The sequence below is a fragment of the Anopheles marshallii genome, chromosome 2 (genome assembly GCF_943734725.1).
Source record: "Anopheles marshallii chromosome 2, idAnoMarsDA_429_01, whole genome shotgun sequence".
NCBI classification, from domain to species: domain Eukaryota; kingdom Metazoa; phylum Arthropoda; class Insecta; order Diptera; family Culicidae; genus Anopheles; species Anopheles marshallii.
In genome coordinates, this window is record NC_071326.1 from 38,857,562 (window position 1) to 38,878,244 (window position 20,683).

A 20,683-nucleotide genomic window follows, 5' to 3' on the forward strand; every position below is an offset into this window, starting at 1 on the left:
GCAGTGTCTGTTTTTATTACAATTCATGAAGACCAAGATCGCCAGGCGTTATGCTGAGCCATGATCCGTCGAACCAACATAATCACGTACGTTTATCGAGTTGGTATAAATGTGGGGTCAAAAATTTAGATCATTTTCAGAGCATATTCTTGAATGCAAGTTTTCAAAAAAAAGAAGCATGTTCGACGTTTCCAAAAATTAGAGACCTTTATTTTACCTTGCTAAATTATGCACAAGATTCTGTTGTAAATGTGTACTTTGTTCCTAATATACGCGCATTTACATCAAAATGTATCTAATTCTCTGGCTTGCTGGTGTGCGATCGCTTCAAATCATCAAACGTCATGCGGTGTAATTTGCTGTCATTTAATTTTTGCATTATTGCAGTTTCATATTGCAGTACTCAACGGTTTTCAGCATCTGGCATTCACAAACATTTCAGAGCTGGCTTGTCGAGCATCGAAGCAGACATTTTGTCAGACGAGCACAGAGCTGCGATAAAAGTGTTGTTGTAAGAAGAATATAGTTGTGGTTATTTAGCTTAAAAAAGTGTTTCCAACCATGTTTTCCATACGCGGGGCACACATTTTCGTTTGCTCAGAAGAAAATGATGAAACATTGGTTAAAATAAAAGTTGATTCCAACCGGGTCACAATTGGCGCTCACCCGCTAAATAACATTCGTTTGCATACTTCGAACGCCGAGCGACTGCATTGCAAAATTTTTGCCGATTCGGCTAACTCGGTACGTGAAAGGATCGGAGCATGATTAGTGGCTTATATGTGTACATGAAAATTGATTGTTTCTTGTGGTTTTTAGGTGATCATCGAAAATTATTCTCAACGAAACCCTATTCTTGTGAACGGCGTCTGTGTCGAGAGTAAGGCGAAATTACATGATAATGATAGATTCGAGATGGCGGGTTCCACTTTTTTGTGGAGTTTCAATCCTGAGCACATCACAGTGGTGTCCAAGCCAACAAAGCGTCCAAACCTGCGTAGGAAAACGATCACTATGAAGCGCATACGAAGCACCGGAGACATAACAAAGAAAAGTTTCATCAAGGTACCACAAGCTGTTGGTTTAATGTTGGATGAATATCGGAAACGCCGAACGATTCACAGGTAAGTTTTTTTTTCTTTCTGCACATATCCAAAGTCCAGTTGATAAATTTATGTTTTAATTGATGAAATTTATACATTGTGTATCACTTAAACGAGTTGTACGTGCATGTTCTATCAGAAGGAATAGCTAAACTGTCTCATCTCCATTCGATGATCACTCAGAGGGCTTATGCGTTTAAAAGATTTGTTGGGTGGGATTGAAATATCCGTTTCTTAACACATCGTGCACCACTGTCTTCGGGTTTGCTCTGTTTTTCGTTATGCCCACAAATTGTCGCCACCAGATGGCGCACAGTGCATACATGTTTAAACATGTAAAGTAATAGCAATTGTAATGTTTACGCCTCTGTCACCTCTTATTTGGCTTGTTGGGCGTCGAATGGATTTTCGTCGTTCGAAGCGGATACTCGTCTCGAGTGTTTTTCTGTATATTTTCTTTGGAATTGAAACAATCATGTATCGAAAGCGATGTCGGTCCCTACAAATCTCTATCAAAATTGCTCTGTCGGAAGATCCGACGCGGATAAATGGGAAAGTAAAATATCGGTGCTTATAAGACCGACGTGGTGCTCAACGAGCGGCTAGGTCCTTACTTTCTGATCAGGCCCTACAATCGCTTCGCGGACTTGACCTGCTGCAGGAATTTTATAAACAGCTCATGGTTGAGCACTATCATCAGTCAATCTATTATTCCGACCATTCTAGCGGACGCATCATTGCCGTAACTCCATCTTTATGCGGGCCTACCACGGCTGCTCTGTGCATGGGGACGATCTGAAAGTATTTTACAGGCTACGTTGAGCAGTTTAATTTTCATAACATGACCAACCCACCGGAACGTGGCGCGGCGCTGTACGACAGTTCATTGTACAGCTTATAGAGCTCGTCATTATAGCGACTGCTCCATTGTCCTTGCACACATACGGGAGCCTTGCACGCATATGGGAAAAAAAAATCCTTAAGAGTATCTTACTTTCAATTGCGGTTAAGAGGGTTCATAAGTTTTGGACAAGGTTTATTTCTTGGAAGCGTATGAGTATTGGAACTATATATAGACTGGCAGTAGTCTGCATATAATTTATGTAGTTATGAATGTAATATGTCTATTGAAAATCAATATTGATGTATATTTTATCATTTACATGATATTTTTATTTAGCACAATGTCTGGACAATTCCTTTCCAAAAATGCTAACCTACCAGATTGTGAGGATGTTGATACCAACGCACACTCTAACCTCAGTACCGAAGCAGCGTTCAATATTACTACATCATCAGAATTAGCTTCCTGCATAACACCAACAATCCAAAAGGAAAACGTAATACCCGTCCGTACGAAAGCACAGCATAATGGCGACATTAAACTTACTCCGCAAACATCGGCAGCAAAGAGACGACACCTTGCCTGCCATACACCTGTATCTAATTTAATTGACTTAACAACACCGTCTACCAAATCGCGGGATACTATTGTAGGGCGTAAACGATTTTCCAGTCAAAGCAAAGCGGTCCAATCTCCCCGGATTTTGGATATGATAAATATAGCAACGCCAAGCCCGGAAAGAATTTGCAGAACGCCAAACTCTTTGAAGGCTGCAGCATCAACGCCTAAGACTACACTATTGAAATCGGCCATTAAAAATTCACGAGCACACGACCAACCAGATGCTAAGAATACATCCATACCTTTAATATCTATGAAGAAAACTCCGAATGTTAAATTAAATACTTCGCGTACCAATACACCAAAATTAACTCCGGCTTCAACCAAAACTTCTGAAAAAGTAAGAAAACATCTTATAACGACACTGAGCGAGAAGAAAGGAGATAGTTTGTTAAAAACGGATTCTCCAGTACCAATCATAAAAACAGGAAGATTTAGCAAACACTCTACACCAACAATCGCAAAAGGCCACAGAACTCCAAAAAGAGGAAACTTCTCTGTAACTCCGAGGATTCAGCTTCCCGTACAGTGTAATAGTCTGGAATCTGACAATGGTGAAATCAATGTCAACATGGGAAATAACGCCGTAGACGGTTCTGCCAGTGCTATGCCAATTATTGATGTACAATCAGTGATAAAGAAACCGAATCAGACTACACAAATACGGTCGGCTAAATATTCGGATATAACTCCGCATGAATCATTTGCGGATGGGATAATGCCTGTAGTTATGTCATCAGAAGAGAATGTGCTAATGTTACAGACCGAAAGCATACCACTGAAAGCTAACATATTCCAAGACGAGTTAAAACCCATGAACAATATGCTAACAAATTTTAAATCTAATCGCAATTCTCGCTCATCGACCGTCGCGAGTGTTACCGCCGAATCAACCAGCATACGAAAAACAATGAGTGAGTTTAGTAGCAGCTTACCCGGAAGTCCTTTATGTCGTTTTAGCCATAAACTGGCTAAATCCAACATTCAATCTGAAGAGGATGCAATAACAGATGAGTTTGAATACGATATTGATGCCCAAGCAAAAGATGCCGATGAACATGAAAAGTTGACAGGCAATTATTCAGAATCACCCGTACAACTGCATATAGTTAGCACCCCTGAGCTGAGACATTCATGGCGTCATACTAGAAAGTGTATAGGCAGCGCTTTTACATCTTTAAATACATCACGTCCGCAATTAGATCTAACCGCTGAAATAGATGAAAGTCTAGTGTTCATTGAAGATGAAGAAACTGGATCCGATCACAATGAACTTTACAACATGGAGTGCTCTAAAGCAATATCTGGGACGAATGAACAAATTGTTTTACACAATCCACCCGTAAAAAATCACAGAACAGCGCCGATTGGAAACGTATCAGAAATATCTATCGTACCAATTTTAGAATCATCTTCGGATTTTTCTTCTAAAAGGTATGGACAAGAAATTTGAGGACTGTAATTATACAATGGCATGACTCGTGTTGCTTAATGAAATATGATTTGGTTTGTTTCAGTTCTTTGGAAGATATAACGACTGATCCCGGTGCATATAATAATGCTCTCATTAAAAGAGATGATGTCACAGACAAGATTTTGGAATCTCCTCTTGAAGAGAAGACGGCTTATCTCGATGCACATAATGACGCTTCCATCAAGAAGGGCAATTCCACAGATAATAATTTGGAGGCGCGCAAATCAGTGCATAGTTTGAATTTGCCAGAAAACGACGAAGAAGTACTGAAGGAGATGGAGGTCTTGCATGCAGTCGATAATGACCCAGCAGTATCCACCTGTGATGTGCTCTCCAGCAGGTACAGTCGAAATTTGAAACTTTGTAATTGTGATGTCATGAACCATGTTGCAGAATAATATTTGATTATGTATATTTCAGTTCTCTTGAAGAGGAGACAGCTGATCTCGATGCACTTAATGATGCTTCCATCAAGAAGGACAATTCGAAAGATCAGAATTTGGAGGCAGGCACATCAGTGCATATTCTGAATTCCTCCAAAACAGATGAAGATGTACTGGAGGAGAAGAAGGTCTTGCATGCAGTCGATAATGACCCAGTATTAGAATCATCCTTAGATGTGCTCTCTAGAAGGTATAGTCAAAATTTGAAACTTTGTAATTGTTATGTCGTGAATCATGTTGCAGAATAATATTTGATTATGTATATTTCAGTTCTCTTGAAGAGGAGACAGCTGATCTCGATGCACATAATGATGCTTCCATCAAGAAGGACAATTCCACAGTTCAGAATTTGGAGGCATGCACATCAGTGCATAGTCTGAATTCCTCCAAAACAGATGAAGAGGTATTGGAGGAGAAGAAGGTCTTGCATGCAGTCGATAATGACCCAGTAGTATCAACCTCAGATGCGCTACTTAAAAGGTATAGTCAAAATTTGAAACTATATAATTGTGATGTCATGAACCATGTTGCAGAATAATATTTGATTATGTATATTTCAGTTTTCTAGAAGAGGAGATAGCTGATCTCGATGCACATAATGTTGATTCCATCAAGAAGGACAATTCCACAGATCAGAATTCGGAGGCGCGCAGATCAGTCCACAGTTTGAAATTCCCACAAAAGGACGAAGAGGTACTGGAGGAGTTGGAAGTCTTGCATGCAGTCGATAATGATTCAGCAGTATCCACCTGTGATGTGCTCCCTAGCAGGTACAGTCGAAATTTGAAACTTTGTAATTGTGATGTCATGAACCATGTTGCAGAATAATATTTGATTATGTATATTTCAGTTCTCTTGAAGAGGAGACAGCTATTCTTGATGCACTTAATGATGCTTCCATCAAGAAGGACAATTCGAAAGATCAGAATTTGGAGGCAGGCACATCAGTGCATATTCTGAATTCCTCCAAAACAGATGAAGATGTACTGGAGGAGATGGAGGTGGCTACTGCAGCCGATAATGATCCAGTATTAGAATCATCCTTAGATGTGCTCTCTAGAAGGTATAGTCAAAATTTGAAACTTTGTAATTGTGACGTCATGAAACATGTTGCAGAATAATATTTGATTATGTATATTTCAGTTCTCTTGAAGAGGAGACAGCTGATCTCGATGCACATAATGATGATTCCATCAAGAAGGACAATTCCATAGATCAGAATTTGGAGGCACGCACATCAATGCACAGTCCAAATTTTCCAGAATACGACGAAGAAGTACTAGAGGAGAAGAAGGTCTTGCATGAAGTCGATAATCAACTAGCAGTATCCACCTGTGATGTGCTCTGCAGCAGGTATAGTCGAAATTTTAAAACTTTATAATTGTGATGTCGTGAATCATGTTGCAGAATAATGTTTGATTATGTATATTTCAGTTCTTTTGAAGAGGAGACAGCTGATCTCGATGCACATAATGATGCTTCCATCAAGGACAATTCCACAGATCAGAATTTGGAGGCACGCACATCAGTGCATATTCTGAATTCCTCCAAACCAGATGAAGAGGTAATGGAGGAGATGGAGGTGGTACCTGCAGTCGATAATGATCCAGTCTTAGAATCATCCTTAGATGTGCTCTCTAAAAGGTATAGTCAAAATTTGAAACTATATAATTGTTATGTCGTGAATCATGTTGCAGAATAATATTTGATTATGTATATTTCAGTTCTCTTGAAGAGGAGACAGCTGATCTCGATGCACATAATGATGCTTCCATCAAGAAGGACAATTCCACAGTTCAGAATTTGGAAGCATGCACATCAGTGCATATTCTGAATTCCTCCAAACCAGATGAAGAGGTAATGGAGGGGAAGAAGGTCTTGCATGCAGTCGATAATGAACCAGTAGTATCAACCTCAGATGTGCTCTCTAAAAGGTATAGTCGAAATTTGAAACGTTATAATTGTGATGTCATGAACCATGTTGCAGAATAATATTTGATTATGTATATTTCAGTTCTCTTGAAGAGGAGACAGCTGTTCTCGATGCACTTAATGATGCTTCCATCAAGAAGGACAAATCCACAGATCAGAATTTGGAAGCATGCACATCAGTGCATATTCTGAATTCCTCCAAAACAGATGAAGAGGTACTGGAGGAGATGGAGGTGGCTACTGCAGCCGATAATGATCCAGTATTAGAATCATCCTTAGATGTGCTCTCTAAAAGGTATAGTCAAAATTTGAAACTATATAATTGTTATGTCGTGAATCATGTTGCAGAATAATATTTGATTATGTATATTTCAGTTCTCTTGAAGAGGAGACAGCTGATCTCGATGCACATAATGATGCTTCCATCAAGAAGGACAATTCCACAGATCAGAATTTGGAAGCATGCACATCAGTGCATAGTCTGAATTCCTCCAAACCAGATGAAGAGGTAATGGAGGGGAAGAAGGTCTTGCGTGCAGTCGATAATGAACCAGTAGTATCAACCTCAGATGTGCTCTCTAAAAGGTATAGTCGAAATTTGAAACTTTATAATTGTGATGTCATGAACCATGTTGCAGAATAATATTTGATTATGTATATTTCAGTTCTCTTGAAGAGGAGACAGCAGATCTCGATGCACATAATGATGCTTCCATCAAGAAGGACAATTCCACAGATCAGAATTTGGAGGCACGCACATCAGTGCACAGTCAGAATTTCCCAGAAAACGACGAAGAGGTACTGGAGGAGATGGAGGTGGCACCTGCAGTCGATAATGATCCAGTCTTAGAATCAACCTCAGATGTTCTCTACAAAAGGTAAGTTAGAAATTTGAACTTTAATAGTTTTGAGATTGTCATGCTCACAGCTTGGTTATGTCATAAAGCATGTTGCTTACCAATATATGTTTTGGTATATTTTAGTACTTTTGAAGGGGAAATGGCTGATTGCGATGTACATAGTGCGATGACAGATCCTGCGTCCGATTTGCAACAGGTGAACGAAGATGCATCGAAAACAAAGTAAGAAAAAAATATTAACGAACATGTTAGCTCAAAACTCTAATCTTTGTTCGTTTGATGCTTCTATTCCAATCCATTCCAAAAGCGATCATTCCACAGATCATTATCCTACAATAGATTCATCATTGCAGAGTGTCATATGTTATGAAAAGGATGAGAATTTGCAAGAAAATGTTGCAAGCCCCAAAATGCAACAGTCAACTCCGAGAGTTTCTAAACGGCGCTTATATTCAAAGAACATCTTGTCAAGTGCATCTCTCGATCATACGAAAGAAGAAATTCCGCGTTCCGTTAGTGATGCAGAATATTTGGGAATATTAACAGCTTTAACACACAAAGCAAACGAATCGAAGAAAGGACAAGTAGGCAATGGAAACACAGAAACATGCAAAAATCGTCCAAAAAGGGCTTGTCGAGAAAAAATTATTAACCTTTCAGAAAAATTTTTAAGTGGCCCTTCCCCTGTGCCAAAGTTCGTCAAATCAAAATTGATCGATCAAGATGCTCAACACGACGATACCTTCGAACACCACGACACGAATGTAGTCACTGACGAAGAGTCAGTTATCCAAAATCCGCCGAAACCAACAGTAGCCAGAAAGGGGCGGGCACGAAAAAAAGCTCCGGAAGCAGATGTTTCAGTTTTACAGCAACCCGATTCATTGCCAGTTACTGTCGGAGAGACAGCAATAATGGATAATGCACTTATGGGGCAAACAAAAATACAGAACGACACACCGGTTGTCGTGAGAAGAGGTCGGGGTAGAAAGAAAGCTCCCGAAGCTGAAGAATCCATTTTCAAACAATCCGACGCAGTGCCAGTTACTGACACACCGGTTGGCATGAGAAGAGGTCGGGGTAAAAAGAAGGCTGCTGAAGCTGAAGTTTCCTTTTTAAAACAATCCGATTCAGTGCCAGTAACTGTCGGAGAGACAGCAATAATGGATAATGCACTTATGGGGCAAACAAAAATACAGAACGACACACCGGTTGTCGTGAGAAGAGGTCGGGGTAAAAAGAAGGCTCCCGAAGCTGAAGAATCCATTTCCAAACAATCCGACGCAGTGCCAGTTACTGACACACCGGTTGGCGTGAGAAGAGGTCGGGGTAAAAAAAAGGCTCCTGAAGCTGAAGAATCCATTTCCAAACAATCCGACGCAGTGCCAGTTACTGAGACACCGGTTGGCGTGAGAAGAGGTCGGGGTAGGAAGAAGGCTCCTGAAGCTGAAGAATCCATTTCCAAACAATCCGACGCAGTGCCAGTTACTGTCGACGCAACAAAAATAAATGAAAATTTGCCTTTGGGGCTACCCACAATGCAAAACCATACACCGGTTGTCGTGAGAAGGGGTCGGGGCCGTAAGAAGGCTCCCGAAGCAGAAGATTCCGTTTTAAAACAATCCGATTCAGTGCCAGTAACTGTCGGAGAGACAGCAATAATGGATAATGCACTTATGGGGCAAACCAAAATACAGAACAACACACCGGTTGGCGTGAGAAGAGGTCGGAGCCAAAAGAAGGCTCCTAAAGCTGAAGAATCCATTTCAAAGCAATTAGACCCAGTGTCGGTAAGTGATGGTGAATCAACAATCAATGATAAATTCAGTTTTGAAGAAATGGAGCAGGTGGCAAAGGACACAGCTGTGGTTGTAAGCAGGGGCCGAACGCAAAAGAAAGTGGCTGAGGTAACGCCTCCCAAAACAAGAAGAAGGCGTAAGATGATCGTGGACGCTAATGAAGATAAAAATGTGGATAAAATTGAAATTCCTCATGAGACGAAACGGTCCAGACGTGTCGTGACGATAAAATAACTAAGGGGAACAGTTAAAAGGGGACGGTTGCTACCAAATAACGATGAACGAAACGAAAAAAAATCTAAGCGATGCAAGTATTTCTGACTCTACTACGACCGTAGTTAACAATTTTGCTGAAAATATTACTTCATTACCGAGAAGAATTTACACTTTCGCTTTCAATGGAACACAACTGTTAAAATTTTGCCCGTTTCCCCGTTTGATAGTCTTTTATTTTAGTTTATATCTTATCTATTGACGTTATCCTAATGATCGTGTTATTTCGTTTCTCCATAACTTGTAAAAACTATTTAAATAAATCATTATAATTCATAACTGTATAAAGTGTTACTTATATGGGACAGGTTGCATATTTATATGTTCTAAAAACAATCATTGTCTTTATTGTTATGTTAATAATATGATGTGTTAACATATGTTAATCATTTTCTAAATCTATGAACGCAGGACAAGCTAACCGTAGTGCGCTGATGTGCACCGTAGAGCGAGGAGTAGAGTGCGATAGTTGATTTGTCATACTGGCTCAGTTGCCTTTATTCAAGATTTATGCCAAACTAAAGGATTATGCGAGGATTATGATAATTTAGTAATTGGTTATCAACATTAATATAAGTTAAAGCCTCCTAAAAAGATGGATAATTTTGGAAGCGAATACTTAAATTGAGCACAACAGAATTCAATTTTCAAATTGCTTATTTAAAAAATACGTTACACTTCTTTGTTATACAATTTAATTTTCTTAATATTTTATTGTAATTCTTGAAATAAACGTATAAATATCAATTTTGAATGTGTTTCGTAACGTGGGAATAAGTATTCGATTCCTTAATACGACATATAAACGACTTTTTAGAGGAAACTCGAGATACGCGGATTTCTCTGGAACGCGTTATCCACGTATCTCGGGTATCGACTGTACTATACCAACGGCATTTTAAAATCATTCAGACAAACGTTACCCGCTGTCATGTAAAGCTTATTTGACGCCAATTTACGGCTTGCTAGTTGGGAATGCGGAATTGGGTTTGCATTAGCATTGTGATCAGCTGTGAGTACGACGCGGGCATACAAGTTGCTGTGTTTTCGTTTTGTGAATGCTTCCAAGGGGAGAAAAGTGGAAAACAGATCGATTTGCGTTTGTGAAAACAATTTCTGGTTGGCAAGTTCTATGGAATAGGCGGCAAAGCAGTGTGCAAGTATTTATTGACACTTTTAACGCTGGCAGTAGCTGGGCGTTGAATTCCTTTGTCATCTTCGTAGAGATAGGTATGGTGTAGGAGCAGCCATTTACAAGCTGGCTTCTTCTTGCTGTTCGCAGTTATCGTTGGTCGCCGTCGCTGTTTTTTTTTGTTTATCAAAGATATTTGTTTATCCTGCGTTATTCTCTAATTTGCTGTTGGTTTGAGTGGGTGCTTGTGCGCAAATATAAAACAAAATGGCCTGGTCGCAAAAGCAATTCATATTCGCGCTTACTATGGTGGTAACGGGCTCGATAAACACGCTCAGCACAAAGTAAGTGAATGTTGTAGCAACTTCCCCAAGAAATGAACACGGGCAAATTCAAAATGTTTTCCAAATACGTAACCATTTTTCGATTGTATATTACAGATGGGCTGATAATATCGAATCCGAAGGCTCGGATGGACAAGTACGACGATTTGTGCATCCGTTCGTGCAGGCGTGTGCAATGTTTCTTGGAGAGTTTCTTTGTTTACTTACATTCAAAGCCGTCTACTATCATCTGCGCCGCAAGAACGTAAGTGGTCCTGTGAAAAACAACCCACAAGCTGTTTCTCAAACGGCAGAAACTGTTTGAGTACGGAAGCCAAGCCATCGAATCGAAATATTAGTATGAGTAGTTTTTGTGTTGAACCAAGCCATGAACTACTCATATGTTGATTGAAAAGCGTTCTAGGTTCGCTATGACGGATTCCATTATACTGTGAATACGCAAACGACCGCTTATCAGCATACATACGTCCCTCACGCCATACTATCATGCTCCTGTGCTGTGTTTCGTCTATGCTCCATAACAATGTTCCTGCAGTTCCTTATTCTCTTTTTTTTATTTTCACTGCATTCCCGCATCCATAGAATGGTGCCGAAGATCGACATGATCTCGTACAAGGCAATCGTGAGTTCAGTCCCTTCATCTTATTTGTGCCGGCTATGTGCGATATGTTGGCGACCTCGATTATGTACGTTGGCTTGAATCTGACCTACCCCTCTAGTTTCCAATTGCTGAGAGGTAAGTAAGGCTTTTGTTTTGAACACTCCTAACCAAACTACACGCACGTTATTGACAGCACAATATCGTAAAATAGTCCATATACAATGTGTCACATGAATAGTTCTTTGTTTAATTATGTATGCATACGGTGTTACAACAGTGACTCATACTTCATTAATTACACAAAGTGAACATTTTTTTTACACGAAAGCTCTGTCTTAAAAACATTTTTATTCTTTTTACTACACGATTATCATCATCATTGAAAAAATGCGACTTTTCCTTTTTATAATATTAATAACGGCCTCTCCATGGTGAACAACAGCTGAAGCCATTTAAAATCACCACCAAACCTTCGGCTACTTGTTGCGAAACCATAGTTATCATAGTATTGAATAACTCTCTCTATCTCCATCTTTCGCTCTTCCTGCTGACACGTTCTTTTTTACTTCCCTACCACAGGATCGGTCATAATCTTTGTTGCAATACTGAGTGTCGCATTCTTGAACCGTACGCTAGTGAAGCGCGAATGGTTTGGAATAGCCTTTATCATGGTCGGCCTGATCGTGGTCGGTATGTCCGATGTGCTATCGAACGATAATACGGGTTCACAGTACACCAGGAACAATGTCATCACTGGCGATCTGCTTATTATACTGGCCCAAATCATTACGGCGGTTCAGATGGTGTACGAGGAGTACTACGTCACCGCGTTAAACATTCCAGCACTGCAAGCAGTGGGATGGGAAGGCAAGCGCTTCATCCACCCCAATTGCATGTTCGATGAAGCTAATATTTCCATTTTTTGATTGCAGGGTTCTTCGGCTTTTCCGTGCTTGGTTCTCTCCTGCTGCCCATGTATTTTATTCACGTGATGTATCCGTTCAACAGCAATGCGCACGGTGTACTGGAGGATTTGCCTGATGCACTGGCACAGCTGGCAAACAATTATCAGCTAATTATTGCTATCAGCGGCATGATCGTATCGATCGCGTTTTTCAACTTTGCCGGCATTAGTGTGACGAAGGAAATCTCTGCTACCACGCGGATGGTACTCGATTCCGTCCGTACGCTTGTCGTATGGATGGTTTCGCTACTGTTGGTATGGCAAAAATTTCACTACCTACAGCTGATCGGGTTCGCTGGACTGTTGTTCGGCATGTGCCTGTACAATGATATTATCATTCTGCAAACGTATCGGCGCGCCAAGGTCGCTCTTTTGCTGCGCATTGGACGCCAGTCGACAGATAGAATGAGTGAAGTTATTATTAATCGGCAAGCGGATGAGCCGGACCGTTAGACTGAAAAAAAAACAATGGCTAAAGTACATCTGGTGCTCCAGATGTTACGGAAATCGTTTCTTGTATAAGTGTGCGTAATGTTGTAGCTCATGAGCTGGTACTCTCCGATGTGCGTATCATTCAAAAAATCCATATTAATCTTTTAAAGGTAGGGGAATAAACGTGAAACCAATCTGATGCTACATCTATATTATGTCAAACTATGTTCCCGTGTTTATTTGCTGTGCCAGAAGATTCTGTGTAGATACGAAAGGCAAGATATATCACAGTACACTGATTCGTCCGGTTGTCTATATCCTTTATGGAGTTTTATCGGACGTTAATACCATAGAAGCCGAAAAGCATACGAAAAATTGGAAATACATGAGGATAACACATTCCTTTCATACTTCAACAGTTAATTAGTTGATTTAACTGTAGTTGCAATTGTTGAAGGATAGTTGGGTCGTGGATGTGGAGTATTGCATTCATGAACATGTTAGGAAGATGAAAATTAAATAATTAAATTTGTGCGTTATTTTATATTGATGCCAAAAAGTTAAAACATCTTTTTAAAGAACATTTGAAAAAAAAACTCTGTCATCCACGCGACTATTTAGTATTCCTTATATCGCTGTGCCATGTTTAAGTTTCTTTGTTTTCTTTCGTGACAGCTGCCGATTGCCTGTTTTGTTGTTATCGCCCAGAAACGGTACAACACTCTCATCGTGTTCATTAAATTGTGATCGAAAATAGTGCTAAATTATAGGCTGGAACAATGAAATTCCCCTGGTCCCACACGACGATTGTCGATATGATAAAAAATGACCATAAAGTGGAAGAAAAGTGTCGCCAAGTTACAACCGGTAAGCATGGGTTGAAGATATATTTTGCTTATGCTTGGATTACCTTAACGTACCCTTTGTGCCATTGTGTTCGCCAGATATTGTTTCGGGCAAGCTAAACATAGCGGAGTTTGTTGAAGAGCTAGGGCCAGCACTGACTCACACCGATGCTTCGATACGTGCCAAGGGTACTACACTTCTGTCCAATGTGCTTACGGACCTACCAGCGGACTGTCTTAGTGCGAGCCAGGTGGAACTGCTATGTACGTTTTATATCGATCGTTCGCTAGATCACAATAGCGTTACACCGATGGTTCTGGCAGGCATTGAAGCACTGACGCACATGAGCAACTTCCCCGATGGTGCGGCAGTCCGATTGCTGAGAGCCCTGTTTGAGCGTGTTCCGTGCCAAAGCCAGAAAAAGCCGGAACGTACGCTCTACTTCCGCGCGGTCATAACGCTTTCCAAGCAGAAAACGCCCGAACTGAAGGAGTGGGGTGTAGATTTCGTGTATGGTGTAATCGGTGCAATCGAGGGAGAACGTGATCCGCGCAATTTGTTGTATTTGTTTGAGCACATGCCATCGTTTATTCGGACATACCCAATGTTTCATCTAGCGGAGGAAATGTTCGAAACGTTCGCCTGCTACTTCCCGATCGATTTTCATCCCAACCCGAATGATCCGGTAGCGATAACGAGGGAAACGCTCGCAGAACTACTGGGCAACTGTCTGTGCGCAACGCCCGAAATGGCCGAATTTGCTGTGCCCCTTTTGTTGGAGAAGCTTGATAGCAGCCTAACCATGGCAAAGTTGGATTCGCTTGCATTGCTTGCACGCTGTTTGGAGCTGTTGGATGTTGCAAAAATCGAGGAACATCATGATGAGCTGTGGATTGCGCTGAAGAAGGAACTCTTTCCGATCGGTACGACATCCACTGCCGAAAAGGAACTGCTCGATGCCGCTTACGCGACGGTAGAAAGACTGGTAAAAAATGCTACCAGCAGCGAATCTACCGTGAAAGCTCTCCTCGATAAGATTCTGCTCAGCGTAATGGGAGGACTGACGGATGCAAGATCCAAACAGTTCGAACCGAGCCTGTGTGTGGAGCTGAGCTGTGCAAAGGCTAGTGATTACTGTGCCGTGTACGTTATAGAGAAGCTGGTACCGATGTTACTCGCTCAGTTAAACACCGACGAACATATTGAGTCTCGCGTAGCAAACGTACTGGTCGATGCGATACAACGCTTGTGTGCCGTTTGTTCCTATTGGTATTGTATACACAAGCTCGATGTCGGTATCGTGGGACAGATGCATAAAAAGTTAGTCGAAATAGTGCTACAAGAAGCGGATTCAAGCGAACAAAAACGATCGGCACTAATGGCACTTGCCGCTGTCCCCGAAATGGTAACGAGCGAAAATCGGTACGTGGTGTACAGCACGATCGTAAAAATTCTGTTAAATGCTGGAGATAAACCGATGCAAACGATTGCTGCGGTCCAGGATTGTTTATTCTCGTTCGCCATCCGGTACCAGCAGGAGGTGAAAACGGTCGTGCTAGAAAAATTTATCACAAACGATTATGCCACGGTTGAATCATCGATCGTACAGCTGGTGTTTAAAACGTTGGGGAAATTCCTGCTTTACCATGGTTACATGGATAAAATGTTGAAATTTTTCCTATCAAAAATATTTGATCCAGAAAATGGCAAGCTCTCTATCGTTGCCATGGACACGCTAACAGATGTGGTAGAGAGTGGTTATTCGACGCAACTAGCTAAAGCGGAGCTCTATGTGCAGTACAAGCTGATCGACCGGTTCTTTGAGTATAGCAGCGATCGCCTAAGTTCGGAGTATCTCCACGCAATGGCACGCCTTATCGGTGCCGTAGTGAAACAGCTCTCTGTGGAAGATCAGCACGAATTGATACTGAATCGATTGCCATCATTGCAGCTACAACGGCGTCCGGATCTATATTTAGCTTCCGGATTGCTTGGTTACCTCGATCAAAGCGTACCACTGGTGGATCACTTCGAAAATCTCGTTACCGATCTAAGCAAGCTGGCACTTGAATCCGACGACGCAAAGGTACGAGATGTTTGTAATCGACTCTTGTGCAGCTTGTTCAATCGCATGCCGGATGATGAACATCATCGTGGTGTGCTGAAACGGCTGCTGAAAACCATCCGGACCGAACTGAAAAAACACAACCATCAGGCAGGGATCATACTGGCATGGATCGGCAAGGGATTGATTGCGCGGGGCCATGCGGAAGCAGGTGAAATCGTAGACGACATTGCGGATCTGCTCGATCATCCCACCCTGGCGCATGTTGCGGCACTAGCGTTTGAGATACTGTCGATTGAATTCCCACAGCTACATCTACCCCTGTTGCGCAATCTGTTTAAGCAAAAGCTCTTTGTGTGGGTAATGAACAAGCTGGAGAAAAGGATGGAACAGTACGCGGTATCCCATCTGAAGGCACTGGCATTCGTGCTTACGGCGACACCACATGCGGTACTGAAGATGAACCTATCGAAGGTTGGTCCGGTACTACTGAAATGTCTCGCACAGGATGATGACAAAACGATACTGGAAGCATTAACGATCGTGCTGCGTTTCACGCGCGATCACGACCCATTCATACAGGATCATCTGCAAACGTTGATACCGCTGCTGCTTAAGCTGACTATACGGGATTCATCTATGGTATGGTATCGCAACAAATTAGTTTAAACCATTTTGTTTTATTATTATGTCTAATGTGTGTGTTTGTGTGTTTCTTTGTTGCAGAAAATACGCATCGATGCACTCGAATGTATGCTGTACGTGTGCAAATATCCTACGTTTTTGTTGCTTCCCTTTAAGCAAAGTACACTACTAGCGCTACAGAAACCGCTGGACGACCGAAAGCGCTTGGTGCGAAATGCGGCCGTTGCTACACGTCTGCAGTGGTTTGTGGTAGGCAGCACGGAGGAAGCGAAAACCGACAAGTGAGTTCGGTCACCACGCCCACAACACACACACATGCATACATAAACAGGCTACCTCGAGGAAATTCTTGCACAAGATACATGGTCGTTCCATAAAGTGCATATGAAAGCAAAGCATTAGCTGCATTTCATCTGTAATGTTTAATCGTTTTCGTTGCTGATATTGTCCATATTAGAATGAAATCAAATTTTATTCATCAATGTTTTCTTTTTATCCTTTACTTTACCCTTTATTTTCTTCACTTCTTTGAGATGTAATATCGTAGCGTTTAGTTTCGAATAAAGGACGATTTATAAAACAAAACGATTATCGCTTATGATTTGTAGAGTGAAATTTCACTTTCAAGGAGTCTAAATCTAGTCTAAGCATGTATTACAGAAATAGTGTACACACATATTTATATTTTTATTTTTAGGCAAAAAAATAATTGTTGTACTAAATTGAGTAATTACTCAACTGAAATTTGTATCTTTTTGCCGCTGGTCAATAGTTCATTTTTTCGTTCAAAAATCTGTTCATGCTGTAGCAACGATGAAAACCCCAACATGGGACAGCAATCCTTGTTCCAATTTGAACATCCTCCGCTCTCAAAAAGCATCGTTCGTGATTATTTGAGGTGCAGTGTTAAAACGTGTGAACTCCCCTTGATGATCTTTGGGGGAAAATGCCAAATTCAACGTAGCGTACTATTAAACCTAGATTTTGGAGCAAATTGTTACCTTCAGTCTCCGACGTTGTACGTTGATGAGCACTACGTGTTCCAGCAGGACGATGCACCAGAACATAAGATAATTTGATCCATACTTGTTGTCGGAAGTTCCTGGCCAAAGCTTTGTGGACTCTTCTGTTTGGTTCCAGTCCATGAAGATTGTCCATGTAAGGTCATCGCTTTGGAAAATCAAACAATCATAGCCGAACTCAAAACGAACGAACCATTTTTGAGTTACGATGATTGCCTACCTAAAAGAATTTAGTTTAAAATTTTGAGTCCTTGTTCGGCCTGCAATTTTAGAACAGAATACCTCATGAACCTCGAATGAAGGTTAACTATTTTGGTTATATGAAAAATTTATTTCTTTAAATTAAAGGAGTGTTCTAATTCGCTAGTGTTCTGAATAACCACTATTAACAGACCATATATCGTATCGATAGAGAATAGATAAACATGTTGTGGAGGTAGTTTAAATTTATTGGATGAATACGATCACGGTATCAACACTATCTCTAATTCTTGGTCGATGCTTAAGTACAAGTCCTTAAATATTACAACAACAAAATTACTAGCCATACTGTTAAAAAAACATGTTCAAAAAAACAGAACAAACATTCAACGAACCAATAGTAGCGCCTCAAAAGGAACATATCCAACAGCTAAACCGATCGCCTATGAACCTTAGCTTGTGTTATCGGTTTTAACAAATCGGGCCGTAAAACCGCTGCACACTTAACTACCCTGATCGCACTGTGCACGCGCCATTAGGGCCACCTTCTGGGCACGATTTATCACATCCGGACAGCGCTTCTTCCGCACCAACCGACAATCCTGGAAGAAGCCTTCGTTGCGCGGGAATCCGTGGCTCTGGTCGCTGAACGTAATCAGTCCCAGACCCCAGATGCGTCCGCCACGAAACTCACCCTCGTACTTCATACCGTCCGCCCGCCAGAACACACCGTGCCCGTGGAACCAGCCCTGCATGAATTCACCCTCGTACCTGTACGGACGGTAGCAGTGAAACAAAAGGGACATTAAAACCAAAAAATGGGTGGTCCTCATCACGTCCGCTTACTTTGCACCATCTGGAAAGCACTGAAATGAAGGAAACCCACGTATTAGCCAATCGCCACGCACAGATGTGTTGACAGTGAGCGTAGAATTCGAGTGCTTACCATTACGCCGAGCCCGGAACAGACGCCGTTGCTGAAGGCACCATCGTACCGGGTACCGTCGGAGAACATCATCGAACCCATGCCGTGCTTTTGGCCCCGCTGATTCCAATCGCCTATGTAGCGTGTCCCATCGTCATACCGATAGCCGCCACATTTGACCACACCCGTCTGGATACTGTCCATCATTGTCTGCCCGCAAGAGGGTCTGCTTCTGACCGTTCCGTACGCTTGCCACACCGTTACTGTCCAACCGCACGAGTATTCACACACTTCTTATCGGGTAGGTTGATGGTGGCGATGTGTGCGTTGTTGCTTACTTTTCGTCTCGTTGACTGTACCTCCGTTGCTGGCCAGAACTCGAACGTAAATCCGATTTACCGAACCATGCGCGATGGATGGATGTGAAATGGATTTACTTCTTGTACGATTTCCTAGATCGATAACACGGGACACATGGACCAAATCTAATTAGCTGCGTAGTCTATACTTTTATTCTTTTTCCAACCCGAACTACTAGCATGTGTCAAAAAATTCTTTATATAGGTGTTTGGAGATTGTTAAGTTATTTTAATAATATCTTTTGTTTAATGCATTCGCAACAATCGTTTATTTCAACAATTTCTTCAATTCTCCTGGATTGGTTTGGGGTCCTTGGGATTTATAAATCGCTTAAAAGTTAAGTAAATATATTACAAACATTTTATAACTCATAATAAATGTAGTCAATGTGTACTTAAAGAGTGGATTAGAATATATCAAACCATGGAAAGTGCTACTTTGGACACAATGCAAAATACACAGTTGCAGTAAAAACATTACAACTTTCTCTTTCTTTATCGGCACACTTAACCTCAAAAGTTCTAAGGCCAATTCTAACTTTCATTGACTTTATTTACCCGGTGCTGGATAGTCAGTCATGGGTACGGGAGATTGGTCCGGATGGGATTTTGGTCCGGTCCGTTCGTGTGAAGACCGGAGCCGCTACCATCATGCCACCGGACCGAAAGAGTGGTCACTTGGATTAAGTTTCGTACGGATAAAAATTAGCGTATAGCGTACTATACGTATATAAACATTATTAACTAGCTTTTCAGTATGAGTTCCCTACGAAAAATAGCTTTCATTAATGTTGCGAGAAATCATCCAAACTGTTTATTAACTTATTTTCACGTGATTACACTAATACACTTATGTTGGCTATGTTTTGTGGAATTCTTTTTTTACGCATCGATTTTTCTCCAATTACTTCTGCAGTAGGCACAATTGCACGCTGAATGATCATGTCCGCTGTAACTAGCTGCACTCAAACCGCAGTTAAACCGGTTACAATGCGGATCGTCTGCTCCGGTTATGTTTCACTGAGTAGCATCAATGTGCGTTTAGACACCTGCACACCCAGCAAACAGCCGCAGCAACAACCCCGTGGAAAAAAGCTGTCCTGTCCTGCAACTACCACCACAATCAAACAACCACCCGGTGCACATCCCTAATCACAGGTGCAGTTTTCACTTTCATGCCACCATTGCCCATCATCTTTCCCACTTTTAACACTCGAATAGTGCGTCCCGTACCTGCTGTTACCGGACACTGCCAGCAACCTTCCGGCGGGATGTACGCGTTATTCCGAGATGTAGCCTAGCGCGCGTCACTGTACCGAGTGCGTGGTCGATTTGCAACGAAACCACGCAGGAGTCGCAAAGTAGGCAACGTTGGTGGCGTCGGGTGCCTTCTCCCACTACCAGCGGCTAATGCTCGTACACTACTCGAACGAAGCGACATGCGTAGCGGGTAGCAAAGCGCATCATCCAAGCAACTCTGCACCGTGCTTGGTGTGCATTTTCCGTGTCGGATGAATCTAGTACACATATGCACGGTGGGATATGTGCGCGGCCTTACGGTTAGGAACGGTTACGGTTGGTGTACGAAGTCGAATGCAAATGTTTTGTACGGAAAAGTTGAAGATGAAGGATATTCTATTGCAAATACGGATTCGTGTTCGTGTTCATCGTTTAGTGCAGTTTTGGTATAGCAAATGGTTCGTGTATCACTAACAGATATTACAGGATCATTACCGAAATAGGTGAATGAAGCTGCCCAGCTCAAAGTCTCTATAAAAACAATAAACAACAACAGGAA

At 41.6% G+C, this 20,683-nt stretch overlaps 4 protein-coding genes across 4 annotated transcripts; 3 read left to right on the top strand and 1 right to left on the bottom strand.

The window, feature by feature from the left end:
• The first annotated feature begins 561 nt into the window (after nt 1–561).
• On the top strand, nt 562–9,770 carry LOC128717933 (uncharacterized). The gene is made up of 17 exons (XM_053811609.1): nt 562–744; nt 820–1,124; nt 2,284–4,002; nt 4,086–4,382; nt 4,436–4,675; nt 4,756–4,965; nt 5,019–5,255; nt 5,309–5,548; nt 5,629–5,838; nt 5,893–6,129; nt 6,210–6,419; nt 6,473–6,712; nt 6,793–7,002; nt 7,083–7,295; nt 7,401–7,499; nt 7,585–8,058; nt 9,761–9,770. Exons 1-17 carry the CDS (start codon nt 562–564, stop codon nt 9,768–9,770), a joined length of 5,334 nt encoding a protein of 1,777 aa, XP_053667584.1.
• Nucleotides 9,771–10,748: 978 nt separating this feature from the next.
• On the top strand, nt 10,749–12,843 carry LOC128707610 (solute carrier family 35 member F6). Its single transcript, XM_053802568.1, has 5 exons — nt 10,749–10,825; nt 10,922–11,069; nt 11,408–11,561; nt 12,006–12,293; nt 12,359–12,843. Exons 1-5 carry the CDS (start codon nt 10,749–10,751, stop codon nt 12,841–12,843), a joined length of 1,152 nt encoding a protein of 383 aa, XP_053658543.1.
• Nucleotides 12,844–13,601: 758 nt separating this feature from the next.
• Nucleotides 13,602–16,663, top strand: LOC128707566 (MMS19 nucleotide excision repair protein). Its single transcript, XM_053802522.1, has 3 exons — nt 13,602–13,689; nt 13,767–16,375; nt 16,460–16,663. The coding sequence occupies exons 1-3, from the start codon at nt 13,602–13,604 to the stop codon at nt 16,661–16,663; spliced, it is 2,901 nt and encodes a 966-aa protein (XP_053658497.1).
• A 1,441-nt stretch (nt 16,664–18,104) lies between these two features.
• On the bottom strand, nt 18,105–18,733 carry LOC128707551 (MORN repeat-containing protein 4 homolog). The gene is made up of 3 exons (XM_053802508.1): nt 18,548–18,733; nt 18,448–18,467; nt 18,105–18,372 (listed from the first exon to the last, which is right to left on the bottom strand). The coding sequence occupies exons 1-3, from the start codon at nt 18,731–18,733 to the stop codon at nt 18,105–18,107; spliced, it is 474 nt and encodes a 157-aa protein (XP_053658483.1).
• Nucleotides 18,734–20,683: the final 1,950 nt, after the last annotated feature.